General features: G+C 44.1%; 1 protein-coding gene across 1 annotated transcript in view; it reads left to right on the top strand.

Annotated features, from left to right (window-relative positions):
* The window catches only part of etv1 (ETS variant transcription factor 1), a 44,975-nt gene extending 27,713 nt beyond the window's left edge, over window positions 1–17,262 (top strand). The window contains exon 14 of the mRNA XM_054782569.1: window positions 17,192–17,262. Coding sequence (XP_054638544.1) covers window positions 17,192–17,212 — 21 coding nt within the window. The 3' untranslated portion in view covers window positions 17,213–17,262. The remainder of the gene's footprint in view (window positions 1–17,191) is intronic.
* Window positions 17,263–17,611: the final 349 nt, after the last annotated feature.

Genomic DNA, 17,611 nt, shown 5'->3' with positions numbered 1-17,611 from the left:
AATTGCCCCCCCAAAACAAATGTTTTCCAATGTAAAAATACTAGATTTGCCAACAGAAAACCCCAAAATAACACATTTTGTTTTCACATGTACAATATTTTATTTTAATTTTTTTTTTATACAAGTACAATGTTTTCAAAAAAATGCCCAAAAACTAAATCTGTTTTTACACGTAATTAGTAAAAGAATATATTTTCAAATGAATGCTCCCAAAAGTTTGGTTTGGTTTGGTTTGGTTTAGTTTATTTGAACATGAAGGTTCCAATGGAATACATCTCGTGAATCATTCTTTGACAGTTCCACATGTCCAAAAGGAGTAGGAAGAAGCAAAGCTTATTTAATCCTACCCCCCATCCATTCTACATCTAGTACAGTACATGTTGTTCACTTCCTGGATTCCATGTCATGTTTTCAGTGATAGTCAGGATAACACATAATAGATAACGGTGAGATAACCCTCCCCCCAAAAAAGGAGAGAACATTCATAATAATGATAATAATGATGACAATACTAAATAAATAAATAAATAAATAAGAACAAAGCTTTTTTTTTTTCCCTTTCCTTCTTTTTTTTTTTTTTTTTTTTTTTAAACACAACAAAGAAAATTATAAAAAATAATTTTGTAAAAGTAAGTAAAAGTAAAAATCTATTTTTACATGTATTTAAAAATACGGCAATATTTTCAAGTAAATGTTCCCAAAAAAAACTAATTCTGCATTTAATTTTACTATTGAAGTTTGTCTCTTTCTGATGTTGAGCTATTAAAGAAGAAAGTAGAGCGGCTAGAAAAGTGGAACCCAAGGACCAGTGGTAGTGTAGTGCTTCACATAGCTGACTTCTGTTGGTGGGAGTCGGCTCCAATCCCATTTATTGTCTGATTTACTGGAGACCAGTCAAGATGTTTGTCCACCTTTTGCCCGAAGTCAGCTGGGATAGACTCCAGCCCTTGTCGTGACCCACAACATGATAAATGGTATCGGAAATGGGTGAATAGATGCTGACATTGATTCTCAGAGTTTAACTTCAGGAGGTCTTCCGAGTCTTACACCTTTTTGGAGTTGTGGTGTCGCTGATCCGTGTCGCCTCGCTTCTTATCTGGCCAGCGACGTGTTTGCCATTTATGGACATATGGCGGACATCCTGCGCCTCCCGCCAAGCCACTAGTCGCTAATATTTGGTGTATGTGGACGGTGGACGATGGCAGCCCCTCCCCTGCTGAAGCAAACAGATGGCCGCTCGATCTTGAGTCATCACAAAGCCATTAGCGGGGATGCTCGCCCTCGGCCCGGGCCGCCTCGATGCTCGCCCGATGGCCCTCGCTGGTGTTTGCACACGCTCTTAAGCCGGCCCAGGCGAGCTGCGCGCGCTCTGTTTGCTGAGGTTAAATGGGTCGTGCGGCCCAACCGAGGCCTCTGATTGGCTGTGACACGGCGCTGTTTGACGGCTGAGATGACACCGGGCGGCCCCGCTGGAGGGGAAAATGTTTGGCTTTTTGCGACAGGTTGTCTTTTGATACAATGTGTTTACACAGCAAAAAGCCCTAAGTGTGTTTCTATATGTGCTGCCAGGGCCCATCAGGGGCCAGCCCAGTGAGCATAAATCATTCAGGGCTAATTCACTGGAACAACACAGGAAACAACAGGGAAATGATCAAGGTGCTATAATGGTCCCTATTACAGCTGCTGGGCCTCTTTAAGACCACCAATAAACTGCTTTATTCTTCTATTTTGGACTTCGCTGCAATTGTGAGCACAATTTTCAGCTGTAATTGAAAACAAAACATCCCCATTTTTTTTGGACTTTGGAGACCCACAAACCTGCAGTCTGCCTTTTATTTGCTCATTTAGAGTCCATTCTGCGATGGGCTGCTGGACACAAATAGTGTTTTGGTTTTTTTTACTTGTGTTTGGAGGGTTTTTCCAGTGTTCCTGGTTGCTTTTCTTTGCCTCTGTTCCCGCTTCAGGCTTCCAGATAACACAAAGCTTGCCTTCATGCAAGTTTAGAAAGCGCTGAAATGGGAAGTTGGGAAGCTGCACCTCAGTCTAGACTGCGGGAATCATCTAATCCCATCAGCGGGAGCGTAAGACAGGCTAATTGTCCCGACAGGCTGGCTTGGCGGTAGGGAGTTGATGCTGTTCTTCAATTATTACATTTAACGTCCAGATATTTTGTGCTGTATTTATTTGGAGCAACATGGAGAAAGAGGTGTTGTTATCTTGTTTTGTTTTGTGTAAAAGGAGGAGGGGGGGCTGTCACATGATCATTTGTTGGACTCGACGAAGCAAACATCTTGCATCAGTTTTCGTCACGCACTTGATCAAAGCTAATAAAGTGTCTCTGAAATGAGAACGCAGTGTGGGACTACTTACTAGACTGGTGGTGGCAGCGTTTTTACCATATTTCATTTTTGATTGGGTATTTGAACCTGTTTACCTGTCACATTTTGGTTATTACATAGAAATAAATGCCATTCATCTACATCCAAGCAGGACATGCACATCACAATCACTGTGCGTATCGCTCACCAGTTTGACAGCTTTTGGAAATATGACTTCATTTCTAGTCCAACATTTATTCTTGTCAGTGTGATGCTACCGCCACCATGCTGGACTGTCGGCAAGATGCAATTATCCTGCTAAGTAAGCACATGTGTTGCCAGACACCAACGGCTGTGTGTTGACTCACTTTCTGTACAGCCGTCCCTCACTATACCACGGGAAAAAGTCCACAAATAATTAATAAATGACGGCTGTTTGGTGGTTGACTATGGCCTATTATCAGTCAAAAAATATTGGAAGCACACGTTATATGTAGCATTGTGGTCAGTAGGCATCAGTAATGTTATGAGACATGACATCAGATGACGTGGAGACACGCTACTGAGCAGCAGAGCTTGAGATTTTCAGTGACTATGTTGGAAAATGTGTCCCCATTCAACGTATTCAACGAACGTCACCTCTGTTATGTCATTTCCAGTAAGACACCAAATTTCCCCACAGAATCTGCCTCATTGAATGCACGTATTAAGGTCCAATCAGATTTAAGAACAAAGTGAGGGCGTGGCTTACATTTCTGTGTGCGCTGGACTGCTGGAGAGAGGCAGTGATTAACACCAGGATGTGTCAACAGGCTCCAGAGAATGTCCTTTTATCTTTACAAAACATCAAAGTGGTCCTTGCATCCTTTCACTTTTCATTATGTGGCCCTTGCTGGAAAGTTTGGACACCCCTCTTTTAAACCTGACATCAGTAGTCACAACCCAAAGCCAGTCGCTGTCTGTCCTGGCACGCTAGCCGTCTATTCACCTTCCCACAATGTCGTTTCATCAGAGCGCCGCTGTCAGCACGGCAGACGGGCCTGGCGACAGACCTCATAGCCACCGTCACCCGGCGAGATGGCCGACCATCTGTCATCAGGTCCGGAGACCTCGGGCCCCCGCCTCCAGCGGCACCCTCCTACCCACCTCTCCCCTCCCGGGGCCCATTAGCTCTTCCTAACGCAGGCGCTGATGCTCGCAGAGAGGCCCTAACAGGCACAAAATGGGCCGCTACTTATCCTCCTTGATTCCCAAATGGGTTCTCTTTAGCGTCATGCATTATTTAGCACTTGATGTCACTTTGCTGCGCCTTTTCGGCACAACCGCAAATACTTATGTCAGCTGTTTCTAGTTGCTTCAAACAAACGCAAATCGGATCACGGCTGCATTAAGGAGAGATTAGAGAAATGAAATTAAGCCTAAAAGGGAAAAAAGGGAATCATCATGGAATGTGATTTAAAGAGCCTGCAGAGAAAAGTACACTGAGATGAAGACGGATATCAGCAGGGTAAATTTAGACCGCTCACATTCATAATACCTAACGCCCTTTAAATAGGCTTTAAAGGAGCACTCGAAATAGGCTGCTTGCATTCATTTTTTCCCATCGCTTGCTTTCTTTTCCATGATAACATTCATTCTTTCTCACTGTCACATCTGCTCAATAATGCACTTGTTACAATGCACCTTCACTTCTCTGAGGGCGATATTCACAGGGGGAGGGGGACGCTTGTTGCAACAAGACATGTACAGTATTTAACACGGATATTCATTATTTATCACAGCCCTGTCAGAAATAATGTTACAATAGGGGTTTGTTTAGAGTTGGGGTTAGGATTAGGGGATATGTCTTTGTATTTGTATTTGTACTTTATTTATCCCACAGCGGGGAAATTCACTTGTTACAGCAGCAAGCAAGATACGCAAGTAAAGAATACATAGTGACTACAACATGGTTCAGGTGGTGCAGGTGTTGTAGAGCCTGACAGCGGTCGGTATGAAGGACCTGCGGAACCTCTCCTTCTTACACCGTGGGTGTAACAGTCTGCTGCTGAAGGAGCTGCTAAGGGAACCCACAGTGTCATGTAGCGGGTGAGAGGTGTTGTCCATGATGAATGTCAGCTTAGCCAACATCCTTCTCTCCCCCACTTCCTCCAGGTTTACATATGGGGTTAGGATTAGAGGTTAGGGTTAGGGTTGGAGTGAGGATTAGGGGAAAGGGTGTTAGGTTTACATTTGAGGATGGGGTTAGGATTAGGGGATAAGGGTTAGGTTTAGATTTGGGGTTAGGATTAGGGGATGGTGTTAGATTTAGAGTTGGTGCTGGGATTAGGTGTAGGGTTGGGTTTAGGATTAGGGGTTAGGTTTAGAGTTAGGATTAGGGGATAGGGGTTAGGTTTAGAAGAGTTGGGTTTAGGATTAGGGGATAGAGGTTAGGGTTAGGGGTTAGTACAATCTACACTAATGTGTACACCCTACGGTTAATTCCATATATCTAAAGTCTGAATTGTATTGGCCCCGGATGTATGTAGGAAGGAAGGAAGAGGTTTTTCATTTAAAGCGATATAGTACATAAAAAAAGGCCGCCACTGAGAAGTCTTGTGGACAAGCTGCATCTTAAAATCCTCTTTCTCTCTGTCCTAAACTGAGGTTCCATGCACACTAAGTAAACAGTAGGAGGCGTTCATGGCCCCTGTGGTCAACAGTCGTCTTTAGGTTAAATTCCCAAAATAAGAACGAGAAAGATATATTTAAGTATCAAAACAAACTGAACAAAGGCATCCTTCTCCTGAGCTTCATGAAGAACAGAAACCTAGTGTGTTAGAACCACTGGACCAAGTCCAGCACCCTCTGCTGGACACACCATGGAAGGCCTGAGCGCACCGAGCTGTTGATGTGAGAAGACATTCTCCTCCAGACACCCCGATGTCTTGTTTTTGGCAAAAGAGGAAGGGGGGAGCGTGTTGGGGGCTGGGGGGAGCGTGGTGTCGGTGGGTGTGTGTTGAGCCAGGACAATATGTTTTTTTCAAACGCCTCTCAGCCAATGTTTGTTTAACTACAAGCTGACACGTCTCAGCAGCCAAGACCTGCAAGCGTCGGTACGCCATTGCGTTATGGAGCACAAATACAACATAGCTGGCTTCACCCTGAGGTAGAAGCAGATTCGATAAGCGTTTGGGATCTTGACATAGTAGAGGAGGGGGAGGGAACACAGTCGCGTGAAAGCGAGAGTGTGAGCATTTATTTATTTATTTGCCACCTTTAAAACAGATGGTTCCTTGTGTGCGGGGCGGAAGTGTCTCTTAACTGGCTTGGCTCGACGTCTGTGGCGGAAGCCCAATGTCGACCTCGGGATCAGGCAATGTGCACAACAGTGCCGTCTTCAGCCGGCCAGCAGAAGGACCACTGATATTGTTAACATGGTCACATCCAGCTGAGGTTCTTCCATGCTCAATTCCTGTGTTTTCATACTGTCATGGAATAGCTGACGATGCGGCACCAGGGTTGGATGTAAGACCATAGAAGATGTGAGATGGCGTTTTGTTGTGGCGCACGCACATTTTATTCTTATTTTTAAATTGCACAAGCCTGGCCATGTTTTGTCAGTTGCCATCAAATGTCAAACAAGGTCCATCAAAACATCATCAATACTGTGCTAGCTCAGTTTTCATTATGAATTTGTTCCAAAATGTCAGGCGAAAAACAAAACATATGTATTTTATAATACATTTGATAAATAATAATTATAGTGTTACATGCAGAAAACAACGGATGGAACTTATTGTTGAAGCCGACTTTCCGTACATCCTGGCAAGACTGAATTCAATAGTGTTTCTCACCTTCTTGATCAAATGTTTGGCCCATTGCGGGTTAATTACAGTAGCTGTCACACTCAATAAAACATGCATGGACAGGAAGTTAGCAGTGCGTACGGTGCGGTTTTTGGCCACATAATTTCACACTACGATGCAGTACAGGGCAAACGGACTATTTTTTTACATGTACAAACTTTGTGAAAATCTTTGATATAAACTGAGTCGTGCAAAACCTGGGCCATAGGAAAACCAAAGTTTGACTTTCCGATGCAAAACAACAGAGAACCAACAAACCACCTTTTGGAGGAAACTCCTCTTTTGGGGGGCAGGCCCAGGCTATGTACGCTAATTCCCACAGCTTCTGCCAATATCTGGGACTTCAGTACTGCGCAGGACTGTTGCAGGATGTCAAATTCTGATTCAGGTTCGTTTCAGAAAACATCCGGGGCTTGAGCCAAAGTGTCGACTCCCTAGCTGTGCTGCTGTGTAGTACAATGCAATGTCGATATGTTGTCCAACTCTACTGTCGCCAGTCGCTGCGGGATATCTCTCCAGAAAGCAAATAGTGGAGTCCTGTCCATCTGTTCGAAAATGATTTGGACTTCTTCCGTCGTCCATCTATGAACCAGGAAGTGACCTGCTAAGTCACAAACAAACAAATACGATGCGTCACGTTTTCCTATGTTTGAGACAGAATTCATGTTCTCTCAGCATCAAAGGTCTGTGGCGTGTGAAGATACGGACAGAGTAGAACAAGGCTCTGATGTACTCTTAATGCATTAGTCTTCAACTCCTCCAACTCCAGCATAGTGTTTTTACTGTTTGCCATACAATATACAGTATATATCATCCTCTGCCGCTCTGACAGTGTTATAATGAAATCACTCATGCGCTCTACATGCCTTCTCACCACGAGGTCCAGGAGGCGTAATCAGCCTATAGGAAATGTGCTTAATTAGGCAGTTGATTAATCAGTATGTTAATGACACAGTTGTATGGATGGCAGCGAGTGACAACTTCAAGTCACAAGTGGGACAAGTCACAAGTGCTAAAAGATGCACTGAGTGTCTGGCAATATGTTCACGCATGCAAACACGTCTCAGTGCGTCCATATGTTGGTGGCGCACATGGCCCAGGGAGTGCCATATACTGTAGCCACCAACCTGTACTTACTGTTGCAGTCGCACCTTGCATTGCAGGAAGTGAAAATGAAAGACAGGAGGCTCGTGTGACCACATTAATTAGATGCAGACCCACTGAAGTCACACTCCTCTTGGCAAACGCTCTACAACCCTCAATTAGTGGCAACGAACAAAGCAATTAAGAGCTATGTCCTATGGCGGGAGCTGCCAGTGTACCAGGAGCAGGCAGGTAGTGAAAAGCCCGAGGGGGCCACAGCTTGATAATGACTATTGATCAATGGCCAGTGGAGCATGGGATGCAACTGTGTGCTTTTTAGCGCAGCTCTATTGTAACAGATGCCTCCATTGCTGAGCACGGTTGACGGCTCAAGACCTCAATGACTGACTCAATAACTGACTCAATGACTGATGGTCTGACCAAAGACAGACAGACTGAGTGACTTACAGATTGTCAGACAGATAGACGCACAGACAGGTGGATGGACAGATTGACAGACTGACTTTTAGATGGAGTGGTCAACAGGACAGTTGGACCCACAGGTGGAATGATGGATGCATAGAACATCATATTCATACCTGTTGGGTAAACAGAAGGACGGGCACATACTGCCTCACCAGGACAAACCAGGACAGAAAGACGACGAGCATTACCAACTGATTGATAGACAGACAATCATGTCAACCAGATAGACAGTCCGACAGATAAATGGACGGACTGCATAGCAGAATTGACAAGCAGACCCATTAAAGACAGGACAACCAAATGATATCAAGTTGCACTGACTGACAAGACAAGGATAGACAGATGCAAAGAAAGAAAGACAGACACCAAGATTGGTCCACGGAAATAACATATTTCGGACAGACGGGCAGGTCAACACTCAGATTAGCAGATATAGCGACAAGTGGAGACTTTGCTGACTGGTAGACAGGAAGACAGATGGACTGATGGACCGACACACACAAAGACAGACAGTGACTCGTCAAGGGGCGTGTTGTCACATAGGCCGATGGACGGACTGATGCACAGAAAATTGTCCGCTCACCTTGGAAATGCTTCTGGTGTCATTTGGTTAAAGACCTTCTTGAAACACAGACACAGTAATGATGGGTCTGGATCAAAATGTCTTCAATAAACAATAGTAAGGATAGAACTTATATTTTTAAATTGTGTTATACATCCGTATGACCACCATTTGAAACCTGTTGGAGTTAACGACTTGTTTTGTCTTTCTGTCTCTTCTTCTGGCATTGCCTCGCGACCTGTGCTGCTATTCTTAGTTAGCAGTTTGATGCACGCTCTCTACAAGCACGTAAAAAGTGGTAGGAGTGAGAAGCAGTAGCATTAATGAAGCTCTGTAGCTAAAAGTAGCACTCATGTTTTCAGCTTCAATAAGTCTTTGGATTTAGTATTTCTTTATTTAGTTCATCTAAAATATTTTTCACTACAAGTAATTTATTTAGGATTATTACTTTGTTATGATTACATTTAAATACATTTAATTAAGAATGTATACAACCACAATAATACATTGTTAAACTCGTACTTCTGATAATGTCAACAAAAAATTTGCGTCATTGTAGCTATTTTTTTTTTTATTAAAAAGCAATTTTTCTCAACATGAAGATTTAATTTAGTATCATAGTCACTAAATGAGATAGAACATTGACTGCTGCTCTTTACTGTGTAACATCAACACATCAGCACTGCCTTGTGACAAATGTGTGCCTGTTGTTGTTTTGCTTGTGTGTGTGTGTGTGTGTGTGTGTGTGTGTGTGTGTGTGTGTGTGCGTGCTAATGACATCAGCGAGGTCGGACTTTGAGTGGCGCTCGTCTCCATTCTCATTGAAGCCCCCCAAATTGACATGTCTCCCTTGTGATCTTGACATGTTATTAAGATTTAACGGCGGAATTACGATCATTAAAACGAGATGACTGATACAGGGGACAGATGATGAGCTATTCATTTGACCTACTCTTCCTGTAATAATATTCAAACAGACAGGCTGCCTCTTATTACATCTTAATTAGCTGGCACAATCTGTACACAGGGGCAGGAAATGACGACCAAGTTAGCGAGACGCTGCAGCTTCACCTCGGAGGACTTTTTTTTAATAGCAAGTAGAGCTACAACAATTAATTGTTGATTAAACAAATCTCCACATAATCCACAACTATTTTGGTTTTTAAAGAATCTTTTTTTTAATGTAAATTTCCTTTGACTTTTGGTAGTTTAGCTTGTAGACTAACGCAAACCGACAGTGGCCGACGCAAGTCTTGTCAAATGCATCACGCACGTAACACAACAAGTTTACCAAGTAACTTTAGATACAAGCTGAGCTGAGGAAAATGTGAAAAAAAAAACATCGGATTGGAGGCAGTGACCAACATGACATGAGCCGTTTTCAACTGTCTTGTCAAATGCACCGCGTACGTAACGAAACAAGTCTACCAACTAACTTTAAATATCATACAAACCGAAATAAAGAACATGAGCTGGAGTCAAGCGAAGCAAGCAGAGAGTCACTGTCTGTGTTGTGTCTGTGTGTGAGAGAGTGAGAGGCATGGCTCCTCTCTCTGGCTGTCGTGAGTCAGTCTAGGGAGGGGCGGTCGCTGTGTGTGACTGTCCAATCACAGAGCATGAAGAGTGAATACATAAGTAGTTACCCAATGCGCATTTTCCTTCATCACGATTGCAGATAATGACGAGCGGTCCTCGTGTCATGCTCATACTCGTCAAAAATGCATTATCAGTAAGCCGTCTAAAATGAGTATCCGGCTCATCCCTACTGCCAACTGCAGGACTGGAGTGGAACTCTATTAACGTACGACTGGTCAAATTAATTTTTGTCCAGGCTAGTCGTTAACCTTTCCTTTTAACTACACATGCACCAACCTAGAAGGGAGGAAGATAATTGATGTTGGACGATAAAACTGTGCTAATCAGTGACACTGACAAAATATAACCGACCTTGGTTTTTGTACCCCCTGGTTTTCGTATGATTCTGTTTTAGACGCAAATTATTGCTAAAAATATGTCTGGGTTTTTGTACACTGTCTGCTGTGCGCCTAGCTAACTAGTCCGCCGACTCCAATGCCCATACGGAGCATCCACACATTGGTGACTTAGTCTCTGAAGAATGGGGAGTGGTTCTTTTAGAGTCAGATTCCGTCCAAGGAATCCTTCCATCATCTTTATTATGTGTGTGGCTTGTTCATACAACACACGGGAAACGATTAACAACTTCGTAGCTGTCTCCTTTCTTCCTCTCATCAGCACATCTGTCACAGCTGCACAAAAAACTTGCCAGTGTCAGAACTTAGATCAAAAAAAGGTGAGAAACACTACTGCATTTGAGAAAGAAGGCATAGCAAAGTATGAACATAGCCTAAAGTTTGAAGGGTGATGGTCAAACCTATTATAAAGTATTTTCCTTATTTTATAGTGTCATTTTAGCTAAATAGTGTTTATATATTTTTTACAGTAGACAGTCATTTTCTGTGTAATTTTGTGGCTTTAGCTAGAATTTGCGTTATCATTGTTAGTATCATGTTTTCTTAAATCGTGTGCCGAACCATAATCAATCGCCGGATGTGTCATTCCTTTGGATAAGTATACAGCTCGCTGTTTTTTTTTCTCACCCTCTTAGGGTGTAAGCTTTTTGACCATGGCGTCCTAGGAACTTAGGAATGGAATATTAATCCCTATGCTTTGAACAAGACATGTAGGCTTGTTGATGGCAGAAACATGACGCGCGATCACAAAGCCATGTGGCGTGTTTCTGCTATCAACAAGCCTTCAACATGTCTTGTTCAAAGCAGAGGGAAAATATTCCATTCCTAACAACCACACCATACACCGCTTACTGTATAAGGCAGACGTGGCATCTGTAAAGTTGACATTCTCTGAGTGTCCTTACCTGTTTGTAACGTTCTATGAAGTCGAACACACAAAAGCCGTGTGCATGTCATGCATGGCTGACTTAATGACGAGCTGGCACTCTTTAGTGCGTGTGTGTGTGTGTGTGTGTGTTTGTGTACGTGCGCGCTGCATAGCAAGTGTGCCAGTTGAACAGAAATGTGCACTCTCAGCTGTTTTTTTTCCCCAGAAGAGCGGGAAAGCTCTCCAAACTGCAGGCGTCCCCCACCCTCCCTCGGCCCTGCGGCATTTCTGCAGGTAGCGTTCGCCAAAGTCGAGCTATTAATAAGCAACATATTTGATTTGCAATGTGCAACGTTGTCTCTGGCATGAGCTATGAGCCGTGTGGCCTGGAGCAGGCGGGGCAGAATTATTTAAGTGAGACAGAGAGATATGGCATGCCGCCCTCGGGTGCCCAACATGCTTTCGGGTGTTGGGATCGCAGGGTGGGGGTGGTGAGAATATGCAGCTCGCCGACGCCTCAGGTGAGCGCCGAGCTGAGAAGTGGTGTGTTTCTTTGTGGCGACATACATTTTTACATGGCGATGCACCAAAGCTGTTTTTGGAGCTTTTCACTTCAGACGGCAAGGTGTCAATTAGAGAAGTAAGCAGCTTGCAGCAAAGCTCCCTCATTTACACTTTTACTCTCTTTGTGGCGACAGCACACCTATTATGCTGCAACAAGTGTGTGAGCCAAGAACATTTTTGAGTAAGCAGTTTATTGCAGACAAGAATTAAAGTGCAATAGGCTGTTTACCTGCTTATCAAAAGTTTAAGACATAGCTCAAAAAAAAAATCTAAAATAGAAATAAAATGTTCAAAAAAGGCCTCAGTAATGAGTAGGTGCACCATTCTTGTTAATCACCCAGGAAATGGGTTTGGCATGCTTGATACTAGTGTTTCCAGGAGGCTAGTGGGAATGTTGCTCCAGGTGGTGAAGATGGCATCATGGAGGGCATCCACTGTCTGGAAGCGATGTCCATTTTTTGTCAACTTCCCTTGCCATCCATCCCCAAATGTTCTCAATAGGATTTAGATCAGGGGAACACGTGACGTTATTCCTCTTTGTCAAGCGGGCATTGTGAACTTCAGTGTTGTCCTGTTGACAAAGTCATTACCACACAGACGAGGGCCTTCAGTCATGAGGGATGCCCCCTGCAACATCTCCACCTAGCCAGCTGCCGTTTGACGCCCCTGCACAACCTGAAGCTCTATTGTTCCATTGAAGGATCATGATGGCGCCCCCTCCACCGTGCTGTGTGGGGAAACATTTCAGGTGGGATCTCCTTGTCATGCCAGTAATGTTGGAAGCCATCAGGACCGTCAAGGCTACATTTGTTCTCATCAGAGAATAAAACTTTCTTCCACCTTTCAAAGTCCCATGTTTGGTGCTCTCATGCAAATTCCAAATGAGCTATTTTGTGAGACAAAGCCTTTGAAGACCTTTTTTGTTCTTAAAAGACTTCTCCCGCAGATGTCGTCTGATGGTTATTAGACTTCTCAGCACCAGTAACAACCTTCATTGGGGCCGAGGATGGTCCCGTGCCTATTTCACTTTAATGCTTGTTTGCAATAAATTGCTTGCTCAATTGTTTTTTTTTTTGTCTCACTCCCATTTCTTCTTTTTGCATTTTGAAACTCTACATAGAACCTCTGTGAGATCCAAAAGAGCAAAATGTAAATTGTACGGCCCTGTCCAGCTCTCCTGGAGTAACTACCTGTCTCCTGGAATCTCCTCCATGCGTCCAGGTACCGCAGTGATGGTCCAGATCTGGGAGGAGATCCCCCAGGACACCATCCGTAGGGGCCGAGGATGGTCCCGTGCCTATTTCACTTTAATGCTTGTTTGCAATAAATTGCTTGCTCAATTGTTTTTTTTTTTGTCTCACTCCCATTTCTTCTTTTTGCATTTTGAAACTCTACATAGAACCTCTGTGAGATCCAAAAGAGCAAAATGTAAATTGTACGGCCCTGTCCAGCTCTCCTGGAGTAACTACCTGTCTCCTGGAATCTCCTCCATGCGTCCAGGTACCGCAGTGATGGTCCAGATCTGGGAGGAGATCCCCCAGGACACCATCCGTAGTCTCATTAGGAGCATGCCCCCATGTTGTCAGGCATGCGTACAAGCACGTGGGGGCCACACAAACTACTGAGAATCATTTTGAGTTGCTACAATGACATTTTAGCTAAATGGACCATTTTTGGGGTGTCTTTGATTTCCCCCCTCTATAGGGTGATCATTTTCATTTCTATCAAATGATGTGGCATCATTTTGTTACTAATACATCACCCACTTATTATCAGGAAACATATTCAACATCATTTTTCCCCCAGTTTAGATCTGATGTGTTTTCCAAGTGTTCCTTTAATTTTTTTGAGCAGTATATATGTGTGTGTGTGTGTGTGTGTGTGTGTGTGTATATATGTGTATATGTGTGTACATATATATGAGTTGAATGAGTTCTATGCCCACTTTGACACCCAAACTCCTGATGAGCAGAGAGGGTGGCTGAACCTGGGGAGCACACAGGACTCACCTCTCATGGTGACATCAGCTGATGTGCGCAGGGTTCTGAACAAAACAAACCCACGAAAAGCAGCAGGGCCAGACAACATCTCAGGACGTGCACTTCGGGTTTGCTCATCAGAGCTAGCTGATGTGCTTGCTGACATATTTAACCTGTCGCTTGCACAAGCATCTGTACCGACCTGCTTTAAGTCCACCACCATAGTGCCCGTACCCAAGAAGAGCAACGTGACCTGCTTGAATGACTATCGCCCTATAGCACTCACTCCTATTGTTATGAAGTGCTTTGAAAGAATAGTCATGACCCACATCAAAAAGAGCATCCCGGCGGCAACCGTGGACCCTCTACAGTTTGCATATCGCCAGAACCGGTCCACGGATGATGCAGTCAACACTGCCATCCACACAGCCCTTTCTCACCTACAGGGCCAGGACACATATGTCAGAATGCTATTTATAGACTATAGCTCTGCTTCTAATACAGTCAGCCCCCACAAACTCACAGATAAGCTCCTCACACTTGGCCTGTCACCCTCCCTCTGTAACTGGGTGTTTAACTTTCTCACAGGCAGGCCCCAGTCAGTCAGAGTCCACAACCGCACATCCAGCTCAAGAATTGTGAGCACTGGGACCCCACAGGGGTGTGTGCTGAGTCCACTCCTCTACACGCTCTTCACCTACGATTGCGTGGCCTCCCAGAACAACACCAGCATCATTAAATTTGCAGATGACACTACAGTCATCGGACTGATTACTGGTGGTGTTGAAACATCATACAGAAGAGAGGTGGCGGACCTCATAGCTTGGTGTCGTGATAACAATCTCCTTCTCAATACAGATAAGACTAAAGAGATGATCATCGACCCAAGAACAAGGGAAAAGGAGCCGCATAGACCCCTGTTTATTGATGAGACTGAGGTGGAGAGGGTGAAAACCTTCAAGTTCCTTGGCACACACATCAGCGAGGACCTCACCTGGTCTCACAACACCCAACAAATTCTGAAGAAGTCCCAAAGGAGACTGTACTTCCTGAGAAGACTGAGGAAATTTGGCATGTCCACCACAATCCTGAGTTGCTTCTACAGATGCACTATCGAAAGTGTCCTTACCGCCTCCATCACTGTTTGGTACGGTAACTGTACAACACGTGATAGGAAGGCACTCCAGCGGGTGATCAAGACCTCACAGAACATTGTTGGGGCAGCCCTCCCCTCACTGCAAGACATTTATAAAACTAGAGTCCTACGCAGAACACACAACCTCATCAAGGACAGCACACATCCACAACACTCATTATTCACACTCCTACCGTCAGGCAGACGCTACAGGAGTTTGAAGTCCAGGACCACAAGGCTGGCAAACAGCTTTTACCCACAGGCCATCAGGCTCCTCAACGAAGCACTCACACACGCCGCACGCAACACACGCACACACTCATAGCACTTTATTTATTTATTTATTTGTATTATTTACTTGTATTAATGTCTCTTCTGTTGTTGTTGCTTAATTTATTGGTATATATGTTTATGTGTTTATGTTTCTTATGTTCTTATTCTTTCATTTGTTTTCTTTCTTTTCTTGGGAGAATGAACAGAATAAGATTTTCATTGCATGGTATAACTGCTGTTGTACCATGCACATGACAATAAAACTCTCTTGAATCTTGAATCTTGAATATATATATATATATATATATTTCCACAAAGCACTGCAATGCATTTAAGTGTGGTTGGGAGTGTAACATGTCCTCCCCTGTTGTTTAATTTGTTTACTTTGTGTCTTTCCGCTTTTCTTGAATGAATTGGCACCTTACTCTTTGTCTCCTAACTTCTATCTAAGCACTTCATTGTGTTCTTCAAAGACTTTGGAACATCTTCAGTGAGCTTTGCCTTCCATCCACTTCCTGGTGGTGTGCCAGCTGCCAGAGGAAGCTGGCACACCTGCGTTGTTTTTTGCCGTTTTCTTCTTCTTCCTGCCACAACGTCGTCCAAAGAAATTTGCTCCGCCAAGTCAAGTCTCCAAGTCACAAAGTATCTGCCGTCATAACAACAACAGCGCGGGCCCGTGGCTGCCCCGGTGTGTGGAGCGGCGTCCGTGTCCTGTGCTGATTGTGCCGCTGTTGATGTCGGCCTACCGTTTGTCAGCGAGACTGCAAGCTCCAGTGCCGAGCCGCGGGGTTCCCTGATTACTTAATTGCTTGTAAGAGCTCGTTAAAGCTTCCTATCCATCATAAGTCGTATGGCGAGTGGCAACTTCAGAAGCGCTTGATGAGCAATTAGTGACGTGAAACGCCTTTGAATTGTTACACTTTCATTTCTTCTGGAATGACGAGGAATTCATCACATGGATGGATGCTGCTGTGGGAAAGACAAAGTCTTCAACACTCTGGAGAAAACTCTAGAAAATGTGTTCTAAGTAGGGGTTTCACGATATGATACAATTTGTGACACATGGCTCACGATAATGATATGTCGATACAGCGACATATTTACGCTTTACAACTGTAAACAGGATTTTTTAATGTGTCTAACAAACAGTGAACCTCACTTTTTGTTATTAATCCATACCAAAAGGTCAGACAAAACCATCCATCTTCTATGCCCCTTATGGTCACTAGGGTCGCGGGTATGCTGGAGCCTATCCCAGATGACTTTGGGAGAGAGGCGGGGTACACCCTGGACTGGTTACCAGACAATGGCAGGGCACATATAGACAAACAACCATTCACACCTATGGACAATTTAGAGTAGCCAATTAACCTAACATGCATGTTCTTGGAATGCGAGAGGAAACCGGAGTACCCGGAGAAAACCCACGCATGCACAGGAAGAACATGCAAACTCCACACAGAGATGTCCGATGGAGATTCGAACCCAGCTCTTCCTGGTCTCCTGACTGTGTGGTCAACATGCTAACCACTAGGCCACCGTTGATGGAAAAGTTAGCATTTTTCTGAGTAGGCACGGTTTTCTTTGTGAGCTCAGGGAGGGTGGCGGTGAATAAGGTGGTTGTCGTGCTGCCCGTGTGTTGTGTTTTTCTTCCATACGGCAAAGTCCGGATCCAGCCATGTTCCATACACACTATAAAAGCCAAAGTGAGCCCACACTTTTGATTTCACTTTACTCGTGCATCTTTCAGTTTAACTTTACCACTTGAGTCCGCCATGGGGCCGTGTTGTTTGCTTCTGTTTGTTCTGTGGCTTTGGGGCAATTTTCTGCCTCCTGGATGACATGTAAAATGGCGACTTTGCTTGATATACAATGGTGTGAAAAAGTGTTTGCCCTTTCCTGATTTATTTTTTTGCATGTTTGTGACACTTCAATGTTTCAGATCATCAAACAAATTTAAATATTATAAGACCTACATGGCCCTGTGTGTAAAAGTAACACCGCATTTCAGAAAAAGAACATCATACCAACTGTAAAATATGGTGGTGGTAGTGTGATGGTCTGAAGCTGTTTTGCTCCTTCAGGAACTGGAAGACTTGCGGTGATGAATTCTGCTGTCTCCAAAAAAATTCTGAAGGAGGATGTCTGGCCATCTGTGGGTGACCTCAAGCTGAAAGCAACTTGGGTTCTGCAGCAGGACAATGATCCAAAACACACCAGCAAGTCCACCTCTGAATGGATGAAGACTTTGGAGTGGTCTAGTCCAAGTCCTGACCTGAATCCTATTAAGATGCTGTGGAATGACCATAAAAAGGCGCTTCATGCAGGAAAAGCCTCCAATGTGGCTGAATGACAACAATTCTGCAAAGATGAGTGGACCAAAATTCCTCCGTAGCGCTGGAAGAGACTAATTGCAAGTTATGGCAAACGCTTGATTGCAGTTGTTGCTGCTAAGGGGGACCCAATCACTTATTAGCTTTAGGGGGCAATCACTTTTTCACACC

The sequence above is a fragment of the Dunckerocampus dactyliophorus genome, chromosome 7 (assembly GCF_027744805.1).
Source record: "Dunckerocampus dactyliophorus isolate RoL2022-P2 chromosome 7, RoL_Ddac_1.1, whole genome shotgun sequence".
Lineage (NCBI taxonomy): Eukaryota > Metazoa > Chordata > Actinopteri > Syngnathiformes > Syngnathidae > Dunckerocampus > Dunckerocampus dactyliophorus.
Note: the sequence above shows the minus strand (reverse complement) of the source record. Positions and strands in the feature narration are given on the sequence as shown.